This window comes from Electrophorus electricus, chromosome 1, assembly GCF_041902795.1.
Source record: "Electrophorus electricus isolate QZ-2024a chromosome 1, ASM4190279v1, whole genome shotgun sequence".
Taxonomy (NCBI): Eukaryota; Metazoa; Chordata; class Actinopteri; order Gymnotiformes; family Gymnotidae; genus Electrophorus; species Electrophorus electricus.
In genome coordinates this window covers 16,163,049-16,176,675 of record NC_137497.1, presented here as the reverse complement: position 1 = coordinate 16,176,675, position 13,627 = coordinate 16,163,049, and the positions used below count along the sequence as shown (strand labels likewise).

General features: G+C 43.3%; 1 protein-coding gene across 1 annotated transcript; it reads left to right on the top strand.

The window, feature by feature from the left end:
- The first annotated feature begins 9,892 nt into the window (after positions 1-9,892).
- LOC145657371 (protein NLRC3-like) lies at positions 9,893-13,192 on the top strand. Its single transcript, XM_081711725.1, has 2 exons — positions 9,893-9,931; positions 11,216-13,192. Exon 2 carries the CDS (start codon positions 11,245-11,247, stop codon positions 13,006-13,008), a length of 1,764 nt encoding a protein of 587 aa, XP_081567851.1. The 5' UTR covers positions 9,893-9,931; positions 11,216-11,244; the 3' UTR covers positions 13,009-13,192.
- Positions 13,193-13,627: the final 435 nt, after the last annotated feature.

Sequence of the window (13,627 nt, the reverse complement as noted above, 5' to 3'; positions counted from 1 at the left end):
AGTGTCTTTATTGCCCTGTGTGCTGAGCTCAGGTGTCTTTATTGCCCTGTGTGCTGAGGTCAAGAGTCTTTAGTGCTGTGTGTGCTGAGGTCAGGCGTCTTTATTGCCCTGTGTGCTAAGGTCAAGTGTCTTTATTGCCCTGTGTGCTGAGGTGAAGTGTCTTTATTGCCCTGTGTGATGAGGTCAGGTGTCTTTTTTACCCCGTGTGCTGAGGTCAAGAGTCTTTATTACTCTGTGTGCTGAGGTTAAGTGTCTTTATTGCCCTGTGTGCTGAGGTCAAGAGTCTTTATTGCCCTGTGTGCTGAGGCTAAGTGTCTTTATTGCCCTGTGTGCTGAGGTCAAGAGTCTTTATTGCCCTGTGTGCTAAGGTCAAGTGTCTTTATTGCCCTGTGTGCTGAGGTGAAGTGTCTTTATTGCCCTGTGTTCTGAGGTCAAGAGTCTTTATTACCCTGTTTGCTGATGTCAAGAGTCTTTATTACCCTGTGTTCTGAGGTCAAGAGTCTTTATTACCCTGTTTGCTGATGTCAAGAGTCTTTATTACCCTGTGTGCTAAAGTCAAGAGTCTTTATTACCCTGTTTGCTGATGTCAAGAGTCTTTATTACCCTGTGTGCTAAAGTCAAGAGTCTTTATTGCCCTGTTTGGTGAGGTCAAAAGTCTTTATTGCCCTGTGTGCTGAGGTCAAGAGTCTTTATTACCCTGTGTGCTGAGGTCAGGTGTCTTTATTACCCTGTGTGCTGAGGTCAAGAGTCTTCATTATCCCTTGTGGTGCGGTGAAGAGTCTTTGCTACCCTGTGTGCTGAGGTCAAGAGTCTTTATTGCCCTGTGTGCTGAGACTAAGTGTCTTTATTGCCCTGTGTGCTGAGGTCAAAAGTCTTTATTGCCCTGTGTGCTAAGGTCAAGTGTCTTTATTGCACTGTGTGCTGAGGTGAAGTGTCTTTATTGCCCTGTGTGATGAGGTCAGGTGTCTTTTTTACCCTGTGTGCTGAGGTCAAGAGTCTTTATTACCCTGTGTGCTGAGGTTAAGTGTCTTTATTACCCTGTGTGCTGAGGTCAAGTGTCTTTATTGCCCTGTGTGATGAGGTCAGGTGTCTTTATTGCCCTGTGTGCTGAGGTCAAGAGTCTTTATTAGCCTGTGTGCTGAGGTCAAGAGTCTTTATTGCCCTGTGTGCTAAGGTGAAGTGTCTTTATTGCCCTGTGTGCTGAGGTGAAGTGTCTTTATTGCCCTGTGTTCTGAGGTCAAGAGTCTTTATTACCCTGTTTGCTGATGTCAAGAGTCTTTATTACCCTGTGTGCTAAAGTCAAGAGTCTTTATTGCCCTGTTTGGTGAGGTCAAGAGTCTTTATTACCCTGTGTGCTGAGGTCAGGTGTCTTTATTGCCCTGTGTGCTGAGGTAAAGTATTTATATTACCCTCTGTGCTGAGGTGAAGTGTCTTTATTGCCCTGTGTGCTGAGGTCACGTGTCTTTATTACCCTGTGTGCTAAGGTCAAGAGTCTTCATTATCCTTTTTGGTGAGGTCAAGATTCTTTACTACCCTGTGTGCTGAGGTTAAGTGTCTTTATTTCCCTGTGTGCTGAGGTCAAGAGTCTTTATTACCCTGTGTGCTGAGGTCATGTGTCTTTATTGCCCTGTGTGCTGAGGTCAGGTGTCTTTATTACCCTGTGTGCTGAGGTCAAGAGTCTTCATTATCCCTTGTGGTGCGGTGAAGAGTCTTTGCTACCCTGTGTGCTAAGGTTAAGTGTCTTTATTGCCCTGTGTGCTGAGGTCAAGAGTCTTTATTGCCCTGTGTGCTGAGGCTAAGTGTCTTTATTGCCCTGTGTGCTGAGGTCAAAAGTCTTTATTGCCCTGTGTGCTAAGGTCAAGTGTCTTTATTGCCCTGTGTGCTGAGGTGAAGTGTCTTTATTGCCCTGTGTGATGAGGTTAGGTGTCTTTTTTACCCTGTGTCCTGAGGTCAAGAGTCTTTATTACCCTGTGTGCTGAGGTTAAGTGTCTTTATTACCCTGTGTGCTGAGGTCAAGTGTCTTTATTTCCCTGTGTGATGAGGTCAGGTGTCTTTATTGCCCTGTGTGCTGAGGTCAAGAGTCTTTATTACCCTGTGTGCTGAGGTCAGGTGTCTTTATTGCCCTGTGTGCTGAGGTCAGGTGTCTTTATTACCCTGTGTGCTGAGGTCAAGAGTCTTCATTATCCTTTGTGGTGCGGTGAAGAGTCTTTGCTACCCTGTGTGCTGAGGTTAAGTGTCTTTATTGCCCTTTGTGCTGAGGTCAAGAGTCTTTATTGCCTTGTGTGCTGAGGCTAAGTGTCTTTATTGCCCTGTGTGCTGAAGCAAAAAATCTATATTAGCCTATGTGCTGAGGTGAAGTGTCTTTATTGCCCTGTCTGCTGAGCTCTGGTGTCTTTATTGCCCTGTGTGCTGAGCTCAGGTGTCTTTATTACCCTGTGTGCTGAAGTAAAAAATCTATATTAGCTTCTGTGCTGAGGTGAAGTTTCTTTATTGCCCTGTGTGCTGAGCTCAGGTGTCTTTATTGCCCTGTGTGCTGAGCTCAGGTGTCTTTATTACCCAGTGTGCTGAGGTCACGAGTCTTTTTTACCCTGTGTGCTGAGGTCAAGAGTATTTATTGCCCTGTGTGCTGAGGTCAAGAGTCTTTATTGCCCTGTGTGCTGAGGTGAAGTGTCTTTATTGCCCTGTGTGATGAGGTCAGGTGTCTTTATTACCCTGTGTGCTGAGGTCAAGAGTCTTTATTACCCTGTGTGCTGAGGTCAAGTGTCTTTATTGCCCTGTGTGCTGAGGTCAAAAGTCTTTATTGCCCTGTGTGCTGAGGTCAGGTGTCTTTATTTCCCTGTGTGCTGAGGTCAAGAATCTTTATTACCCTGTGTGCTGAGGTCAGTTGTCTTTATTGCCCTGTGTGCTGAGGTCAAGAGTCTTTATTACCCTGTGTGCTGAGGTCAGGTGTCTTTATTGCCATGTGTGCTGAGGTCAAGTGTCTTTATTACCCTGTGTGCTGAGGTCAAGAGTCTTTATGGCCCTGTGTGCTGAGGTCAAGAGTCTTTATTACCCTGTGTGGTGAGGTCAAGATTCTTTACTACCCTGTCTGCTGAGGTCAGGTGTCTTTATTAGCCTGTGTGCTGAGGTCAAGAGTTTTTATTGCTCTGTGTGCTGAGGTCAAGAGTCTTTATTGCCCTGTGTGCTGAGGTCAAGAGTCTTTATTACCCTGTGTGGTGAGGTCAAGATTCTTTAATACCCTGTCTGCTGAGGTCAGGTGTCTTTATTAGCCTGTGTGCTGAGTTCAAGAGTTTTTCTTGCCCTGTGTGCTGAGGTCAAGAGTCTTTATCGCCCTGTGTGCTGAGGTCAGGTGTCTTTATTGCCCTGTGTGCTGAGGTCAAGTGTCTTTACTGCCCTGTGTGCTGAAGTAAAAAATCTATATTAGCCTCTGTGCTGAGGTGAAGTGTCTTTATTGCCCTGTGTGCTGAGCTCAGGTGTCTTTATTGCCCTGTGTGCTGAGGTCAAGAGTCTTTAGTGCTGTGTGTGCTGAGGTCAGGCGTCTTTATTGCCCTGTGTGCTAAGGTCAAGTGTCTTTATTGCCCTGTGTGCTGAGGTGAAGTGTCTTTATTGCCCTGTGTGATGAGGTCAGGTGTCTTTTTTACCCCGTGTGCTGAGGTCAAGAGTCTTTATTACTCTGTGTGCTGAGGTTAAGTGTCTTTATTGCCCTGTGTGCTGAGGTCAAGAGTCTTTATTGCCCTGTGTGCTGAGGCTAAGTGTCTTTATTGCCCTGTGTGCTGAGGTCAAGAGTCTTTATTGCCCTGTGTGCTAAGGTCAAGTGTCTTTATTGCCCTGTGTGCTGAGGTGAAGTGTCTTTATTGCCCTGTGTTCTGAGGTCAAGAGTCTTTATTACCCTGTTTGCTGATGTCAAGAGTCTTTATTACCCTGTGTTCTGAGGTCAAGAGTCTTTATTACCCTGTTTGCTGATGTCAAGAGTCTTTATTACCCTGTGTGCTAAAGTCAAGAGTCTTTATTACCCTGTTTGCTGATGTCAAGAGTCTTTATTACCCTGTGTGCTAAAGTCAAGAGTCTTTATTGCCCTGTTTGGTGAGGTCAAGAGTCTTTATTGCCCTGTGTGCTGAGGTCAAGAGTCTTTATTACCCTGTGTGCTGAGGTCAGGTGTCTTTATTGCCCTTTGTGCTGAGGTAAAGTATTTATATTACCCTCTGTGCTGAGGTGAAGTGTCTTTATTGCCCTGTGTGCTGAGGTCAGGTGTCTTTATTACCCTGTGTGCTAAGGTCAAGAGTCTTCATTATCCTTTTTGGTGAGGTCAAGATTCTTTACTTCCCTGTGTGCTGAGGTTAAGTGTCTTTATTGCCCTGTGTGCTGATGTCAAGAGTCTTTATTACACTGTGTGCTGAGGTCAAGTGTCTTTATTGCCCTGTGTGATGAGGTCAGGTGTCTTTATTGCCCTGTGTGCTGAGGTCAAGAGTCTTTATTACCCTGTGTGCTGAGGTCATGTGTCTTTATTGCCCTGTATGCTGAGGTCAGGTGTCTTTATTACCCTGTGTGCTGAGGTCAAGAGTCTTCATTATCCCTTGTGGTGCGGTGAAGAGTCTTTTTCTACCCTGTGTGCTGAGGTTAAGTGTCTTTATTGCCCTGTGTGCTGAGGTCAAGAGTCTTTATTGCCCTGTGTGCTAAGGTTAAGTGTCTTTATTTTCCTGTGTGCTGAGGTGAAGTGTCTTTATTGCCCTGTGTGCTGAGGTCAAGAGTCTTTATTACCCTGTGTGCTGAGGTCAAGAGTCTTTATTACCCTGTGTGCTGAGGTGAAGTGTCTTTATTGCCCTGTGTGATGAGGTCAGGTGTCTTTTTTACCCTGTGTGCTGAGGTCAAGAGTCTTTATTACCCTGTGTGCTGAGGTTAAGTGTCTTTATTACCCTGTGTGCTGAGGTCAAGTGTCTTTATTGCCCTGTGTGATGAGGTCAGGTGTCTTTATTGCCCTGTGTGCTGAGGTCAAGAGTCTTTATTAGCCTGTGTGCTGAGGTCAAGAGTCTTTATTGCCCTGTGTGCTAAGGTGAAGTGTCTTTATTGCCCTGTGTGCTGAGGTGAAGTGTCTTTATTGCCCTGTGTTCTGAGGTCAAGAGTCTTTATTACCCTGTTTGCTGATGTCAAGAGTCTTTATTACCCTGTGTGCTAAAGTCAAGAGTCTTTATTGCCCTGTTTGGTGAGGTCAAGAGTCTTTATTGCCCTGTGTGCTGAGGTCAAGAGTCTTTATTACCCTGTGTGCTGAGGTCAGGTGTCTTTATTGCCCTGTGTGCTGAGGTAAAGTATTTATATTACCCTCTGTGCTGAGGTGAAGTGTCTTTATTGCCCTGTGTGCTGAGGTCACGTGTCTTTATTACCCTGTGTGCTAAGGTCAAGAGTCTTCATTATCCTTTTTGGTGAGGTCAAGATTCTTTACTACCCTGTGTGCTGAGGTTAAGTGTCTTTATTTCCCTGTGTGCTGAGGTCAAGAGTCTTTATTACCCTGTGTGCTGAGGTCATGTGTCTTTATTGCCCTGTGTGCTGAGGTCAGGTGTCTTTATCACCCTGTGTGCTGAGGTCAAGAGTCTTCATTATCCCTTGTGGTGCGGTGAAGAGTCTTTGCTACCCTGTGTGCTAAGGTTAAGTGTCTTTATTGCCCTGTGTGCTGAGGTCAAGAGTCTTTATTGCCCTGTGTGCTGAGGCTAAGTGTCTTTATTGCCCTTTGTGCTGAGGTCAAAAGTCTTTATTGCCCTGTGTGCTAAGGTCAAGTGTCTTTATTGCCCTGTGTGCTGAGGTGAAGTGTCTTTATTGCCCTGTGTGATGAGGTTAGGTGTCTTTTTTACCCTGTGTCCTGAGGTCAAGAGTCTTTATTACCCTGTGTGCTGAGGTTAAGTGTCTTTATTACCCTGTGTGCTGAGGTCAAGTGTCTTTATTTCCCTGTGTGATGAGGTCAGGTGTCTTTATTGCCCTGTGTGCTGAGGTCAAGAGTCTTTATTACCCTGTGTGCTGAGGTCAGGTGTCTTTATTGCCCTGTGTGCTGAGGTCAGGTGTCTTTATTACCCTGTGTGCTGAGGTCAAGAGTCTTCATTATCCTTTGTGGTGCGGTGAAGAGTCTTTGCTACCCTGTGTGCTGAGGTTAAGTGTCTTTATTGCCCTTTGTGCTGAGGTCAAGAGTCTTTATTGCCTTGTGTGCTGAGGCTAAGTGTCTTTATTGCCCTGTGTGCTGAAGCAAAAAATCTATATTAGCCTATGTGCTGAGGTGAAGTGTCTTTATTGCCCTGTCTGCTGAGCTCTGGTGTCTTTATTGCCCTGTGTGCTGAGCTCAGGTGTCTTTATTACCCTGTGTGCTGAAGTAAAAAATCTATATTAGCTTCTGTGCTGAGGTGAAGTTTCTTTATTGCCCTGTGTGCTGAGCTCAGGTGTCTTTATTGCCCTGTGTGCTGAGCTCAGGTGTCTTTATTACCCAGTGTGCTGAGGTCACGAGTCTTTTTTACCCTGTGTGCTGAGGTCAAGAGTATTTATTGCCCTGTGTGCTGAGGTCAAGAGTCTTTATTGCCCTGTGTGCTGAGGTGAAGTGTCTTTATTGCCCTGTGTGATGAGGTCAGGTGTCTTTATTACCCTGTGTGCTGAGGTCAAGAGTCTTTATTACCCTGTGTGCTGAGGTCAAGTGTCTTTATTGCCCTGTGTGCTGAGGTCAAAAGTCTTTATTGCCCTGTGTGCTGAGGTCAGGTGTCTTTATTTCCCTGTGTGCTGAGGTCAAGAATCTTTATTACCCTGTGTGCTGAGGTCAGTTGTCTTTATTGCCCTGTGTGCTGAGGTCAAGAGTCTTTATTACCCTGTGTGCTGAGGTCAGGTGTCTTTATTGCCATGTGTGCTGAGGTCAAGTGTCTTTATTACCCTGTGTGCTGAGGTCAAGAGTCTTTATTGCCCTGTGTGCTGAGGTCAAGAGTCTTTATTACCCTGTGTGGTGAGGTCAAGATTCTTTACTACCCTGTCTGCTGAGGTCAGGTGTCTTTATTAGCCTGTGTGCTGAGGTCAAGAGTTTTTATTGCTCTGTGTGCTGAGGTCAAGAGTCTTTATTGCCCTGTGTGCTGAGGTCAAGAGTCTTTATTACCCTGTGTGGTGAGGTCAAGATTCTTTAATACCCTGTCTGCTGAGGTCAGGTGTCTTTATTAGCCTGTGTGCTGAGTTCAAGAGTTTTTCTTGCCCTGTGTGCTGAGGTCAAGAGTCTTTATCGCCCTGTGTGCTGAGGTCAGGTGTCTTTATTGCCCTGTGTGCTGAGGTCAAGTGTCTTTACTGCCCTGTGTGCTGAACTAAAAAATCTATATTAGCCTCTGTGCTGAGGTGAAGTGTCTTTATTGCCCTGTGTGCTGAGCTCAGGTGTCTTTATTGCCCTGTGTGCTGAGGTCAAGAGTCTTTAGTGCTGTGTGTGCTGAGGTCAGGCGTCTTTATTGCCCTGTGTGCTAAGGTCAAGTGTCTTTATTGCCCTGTGTGCTGAGGTGAAGTGTCTTTATTGCCCTGTGTGATGAGGTCAGGTGTCTTTTTTACCCCGTGTGCTGAGGTCAAGAGTCTTTATTACTCTGTGTGCTGAGGTTAAGTGTCTTTATTGCCCTGTGTGCTGAGGTCAAGAGTCTTTATTGCCCTGTGTGCTGAGGCTAAGTGTCTTTATTGCCCTGTGTGCTGAGGTCAAGAGTCTTTATTGCCCTGTGTGCTAAGGTCAAGTGTCTTTATTGCCCTGTGTGCTGAGGTGAAGTGTCTTTATTGCCCTGTGTTCTGAGGTCAAGAGTCTTTATTACCCTGTTTGCTGATGTCAAGAGTCTTTATTACCCTGTGTTCTGAGGTCAAGAGTCTTTATTACCCTGTTTGCTGATGTCAAGAGTCTTTATTACCCTGTGTGCTAAAGTCAAGAGTCTTTATTACCCTGTTTGCTGATGTCAAGAGTCTTTATTACCCTGTGTGCTAAAGTCAAGAGTCTTTATTGCCCTGTTTGGTGAGGTCAAGAGTCTTTATTGCCCTTTGTGCTGAGGTCAAGAGTCTTTATTACCCTGTGTGCTGAGGTCAGGTGTCTTTATTGCCCTTTGTGCTGAGGTAAAGTATTTATATTACCCTCTGTGCTGAGGTGAAGTGTCTTTATTGCCCTGTGTGCTGAGGTCAGGTGTCTTTATTACCCTGTGTGCTAAGGTCAAGAGTCTTCATTATCCTTTTTGGTGAGGTCAAGATTCTTTACTTCCCTGTGTGCTGAGGTTAAGTGTCTTTATTGCCCTGTGTGCTGATGTCAAGAGTCTTTATTACACTGTGTGCTGAGGTCAAGTGTCTTTATTGCCCTGTGTGATGAGGTCAGGTGTCTTTATTGCCCTGTGTGCTGAGGTCAAGAGTCTTTATTACCCTGTGTGCTGAGGTCATGTGTCTTTATTGCCCTGTATGCTGAGGTCAGGTGTCTTTATTACCCTGTGTGCTGAGGTCAAGAGTCTTCATTATCCCTTGTGGTGCGGTGAAGAGTCTTTTTCTACCCTGTGTGCTGAGGTTAAGTGTCTTTATTGCCCTGTGTGCTGAGGTCAAGAGTCTTTATTGCCCTGTGTGCTGAGGCTAAGTGTCTTTATTGCCCTGTGTGCTGAGGTCAAGAGTCTTTATTGCCCTGTGTGCTAAGGTTAAGTGTCTTTATTTTCCTGTGTGCTGAGGTGAAGTGTCTTTATTGCCCTGTGTGCTGAGGTCAAGAGTCTTTATTACCCTGTGTGCTGAGGTCAAGAGTCTTTATTACCCTGTGTGCTGAGGTCAAGTGTCTTTATTACCCTGTGTGCTGAGGTGAAGTGTCTTTTTTGTCCTGTGTGCTGAGGTCAGGTGTCTTTTTATTGACAGCACTGGGGTAGAAACTCTTCTTCAGCCTGACAGCACTGGGCTAGAAATCGTTTTTCATGTTATCCTTACACTTATGCGCAAACACCACATCATTGGGACTAAAACCTGTGCTGTCCTCAACAACTTCACAAATGGCAAATACTAACCATGGAATGCCTTCTGCAGTCAAGCTCTTCGCAATAAGACTTTAGAAGAGACCACATTGGAACTTCTCCACACATCACCTCCAGCCAAATCATTATATACAATAACAGTGTTAGCAGGCACTAGAAGTGTTGGGCACACACCCACCACAACTGTCAGTTACGCAGTCAGAAGAGAGGAGTGAAGGCACCTCAGTAAAGCCCATGTTGACACCCTCACCAACACTTGCTCTCCTGTAGCTGTTTGGTCAGGCAGACTTAACACTCCTTCTAAAAGACTGAGCAGCTCCACTGTCTCTGAGGATGAAACGGGGACACCACACTACAATTCCCTCTATAAGAAAAGGAATATAATGTTGCACTTGAACAGTTAGCTGGGTGAGGACACCACACTCCTGACCAGAGAGAGATACAGTTCCTTCTGTAGAATCAGAGCCAAATGCCACTATGTAGAATATCTGGACAAACTTCACTTTTTGTTCTCTTTCATTTACAGTTTACATATTTATTTTATATATTCAAAGAACCTAATTTTCTTTCATTAGTGATCTCAATTAACAAATTACAAAGTAGAATATGGCAAAACTCAAAATCATCTGGTATATTAATAAACATTGCAAACAAATAGGTTTGAATAACAAATGTTCTTTAACAACAATGAGAACAGTGCTGTCAATCTCAGTTTAAACATGGACAAATCACAAATGTAGTCCAATAATAAACAATGTGTTTTTTAACACAGACTATATAATTTACAAAATGTCAATTAAGAAATGTTCAGTGTATTTTTAAACATAGCAGTCAACCAAAAATTGCACACAGGACTTACTCACCATTAATAAAGTAGGTTTCATATTTTCTGCTCTTTACTCTTATGTCTGTTCTCACAGGTGGAGACAAATGTGAAGAGTCAACTGCTAATAGTCCAGCAGGTAAATTCAACCCAGACACACCTTCAGGCATGAATATATATTACTTTAAGCAACATGCTCAAGTAAGCAACAGAAGCAGTATCCTTGGTTCTAATAAAGTCCTAGTCATGGTTCTAGAAGTCCTAGTCTGGTACTAGAAGATCTATTCTGGGTTCTACAAGATCTAGTCTAGAGTACAAAATCAATCTGCCACAGGAGTGACCTAGGAACAGCTGCCCAATCAGTCTAGAGCTTCTCAATGTTCAGGGGCAAGAGAACCAGGGTGGAGAAATAAGTGGCTGGGGGGGAGGTGGAATGAGCAATATGTTAAAGGCTGTCCTAGAAATGTGATTTACATGAGCGAAGATCAGTTAGATCTACACCAGGAAAGGGCTAGTCTCCTAATCCAAACAGCATTTTAGAGCCTATCTAGTAAAATTTTATGATCTTCAGTATCAAATGCTGCACTGAGATGAAGCAATACAGGCAAAGAGACACAACTCTGGTCATAGACCAACAACTGGTCATTAACTACTTTAATCAGAGTGGTCTCTGTACTATGATGAGACCTAAACAGTTAGTGCACAAGTAAAGCACTGCACACACACTGTGATTATGAACTAATGGAAGTAGAACTGAGAGATAATCCAAAGAGATAAGACAAAGCAAAGTAGCAGAAACAAAGAACTAATATCCATCTTGGTTCATTGAAGGACTCAATGAGCCATTACTGACTGTTCTACCTCTGAGCAATGCTAAAGACTTTGACTATCATTTGGGATCTTTTTGATGTCGCCTTATTTGGTACTACTACTGATAGTTATTCTACTCTACACTAGTAAAACAAAATGGAGAGAGATCATGACATAAAGTTCAAGTTCAAAGTTCAAGTTCAAAGAGGTTTTACTGTCATTTCAGCTATATACAAGTACACAACAAAAACGAGACAATGTTCCTCCAGGATCATGGTGCAACACAAAAACAACAGTGCAACAGACAACATGCTACACAAGTGCAAACAGTCCAATATAGTGCAAAATGTCAATAAATAAACATTAAATAAACAATAATAAATACAGGACAGGACAAATACAAAATGAGTAGACAGTGCAATTATTTAGTACAGTACACAGTACTGGGCATATGTAGAGCGAGTTGTGCATAGCAATCAGTGACATGCTACCCTGAACATAGCAGTCACCGGGAGCAGCCATAAAGTTAACATTTTGAAATTACAATAAAACACTTTCAGACACAAGTTATAAAAATCATGCACATAACTTTTTTCTTCCCATTTTTTAACAGGTGGAGGAAAAAGTGATTTCAGCAGGAGAATGAAAATGAAATATAAGCAAAAATTTGGGAACTTGTGTGAGGAGGCTCCAATAGAATGTGATCGTGTGCCTATAAAAGACACTTACACTGAAGTTTACATGATCAAAGGATGCACAGGAGGCGTGAACACAAAACACGAAGTGAGACAGGTAGAGGAATTTTACCCCAAAACAGAAGAAACACCAGTCACACTCAGTGACCTCTTCAAAGTGCAGTCTATTGAAAACAAGCAAGGTACTAAAGTCCTGACATTGGGAATAGCTGGAGTGGGAAAAACAGTCTCTGTGCACAAGTTCATTCTTGACTGGGCTGAAGAGAAGTGCAACCAGGACATAGATTTCATTATGTACTTCCCATTTCGAGAGCTGAACTTGATAAAGGATGAAAAGTACAGCCTCTCAAAACTACTTCTTTACTGCCATCAAGAAGTCCATTCTGGAGATGAAAAGGAGATATTAAATGAAAAACATCAGCTGCTTTTCATACTGGATGGACTGGATGAAAGTAGAATTCCTCTAGATCTTCATCAGAAGAAGGTATCTAATGTGAATGAAAAGACTACTCTTGATAAACTAATAACAAACCTCATAAATGGAGAACTGCTTCCTTCTGCTCTCCTCTGGATCACTTCACGACCTGCAGCAGTCAGTAAGATAAATGACCAATATTTTAACCTTGTTACAGAAATCCATGGATTCAATAACCCACAGAAGGAGGAGTACTTCAGGAAGAGAATCAGAGATGAAGATCAAGCCAGCAGAATTATATCACACATTAAGACTGCAAGAAGCCTTCATATCTTGTGTCACATACCGGTTGTCTGCAGGATCTCAGCCACCGTGTTTAAGAAAATGCTGAAGGAAGGTGTGGACATGAAAAATGCTCCAACAACTCTGACAGAAATGTACCTACATTTCCTGCTGTTTTTCACAGATCAAAAGACTAAGAAATACAACACAAAGCAAAGCACTAACAATGCAGTTTCATCTGAGACAAAAAGAGCAGAGGTGCTGGATATTGTGAAGCTTGGAAAGTTAGCCTTTCTTCAGCTGCAAAAAGGACAACTTCTGTTCTATGAGAAAGATCTGGAAGAATGTGGTATTGATGTCTGTGAGGCTTTAGTGTACTCTGGAATTTGTACACAAATTTTTAAACAGGAGGGGAAGATCTACAGCTTTGTGCATTTAAGCTTCCAGGAGTTTCTTGCTGCTGTATTTGTGTTCCTAACATTCAGGGGTGAAGGCAACCCACTCCTTAAAACCCCAATGGAGAAAATGAAATGGAAGTTAAAACACAGACTGTGTGATCTGCTTGAGACAGCAGTAGATAAGGCCACAATGAGTGAAAATGGACACCTGGACCTTTTCCTTCGTTTCCTCCTCGGTCTCTCACTGGAGTCCAATCAGAGGCTCCTGAGGAGTCTACACCCAGAACTGGACATCAGAGAAGAGAGTTTAGAGGAGACTGTGAACTACATCAAGAAAACCATCAAGAGAACAAAATCCTTTGAAGAGACTATCAATCTATTCCACTGCTTGAGTGAACTGAAAGACAACTCTCTGATAAGTGAAATACAGACCTTCCTGAACTCAGGGGACCTCTCAACACAGACACTCTCATCTACACAGTGTTCAGCTCTGGTGTTTGTGCTGCTGATGTCAGAGGAGATTCAAGAGAAATTTGAGCTGAAGAAATTCAGGTCATCAGATAAAGGACTGAAGGAATTACTTCCAGTGTTGAAAAATACCAGGCGAGCTCTGTAAGTATCTTTTGGATTAATCATTTTAATTTTTAAAGGTTTTTATTACTGAAGCTCCTTCTGTAACTAATCAAATTATGTGAATGTATTTCTCAGTCAGAGCAAACTGAACAATAGTTTTCATTTCCAGTGGTAAAAGGTTGTACTGTAAGTATATTTTGAATGGTAAACTTTGGGGAATGGCTTTTCTGACAGCACCAACATTAAAGAACAGATAAGCTTTTATCTTAAGAGCAGACCAATGCATTCCAGAATGACTGCAATGTCTTCTTACCAGTTGGAATGCAACACATGACTGTCATTCTGTAATTCAAATGTCCCACTGGTTTCTATGGCAAACACTCAGAAAGCCACACTGAGTCAAGACACAGGAGTGTTCAGCAAGGAGCTCTGTATTTTTTTTTTTAACAGAGACAGAGAATATATATATACATTGTGTGTGTGTGTGTGTGTGTGTGTGTGTGTGTGTGTGTGTGTGTGTGTGTGTGTGTGCATGTATGTCCAGTGATGGTTGGTGCTCTGTGTGCATGTATGTCCAGGGATGGTTGGTGCTCTGTGTGCATGTATGTACAGCTATAGTTGGTGCTCTGTGTGTGTGTGTGTGTGTGTGTGTGTGTGTGTGT

Excerpts from the sequence above, each read along its gene's own strand:
- LOC145657371 (XM_081711725.1), top strand. The coding sequence starts at position 11,245 with ATGAAAATGAAATATAAGCAAAAATTTGGGAACTTGTGTGAGGAGGCT.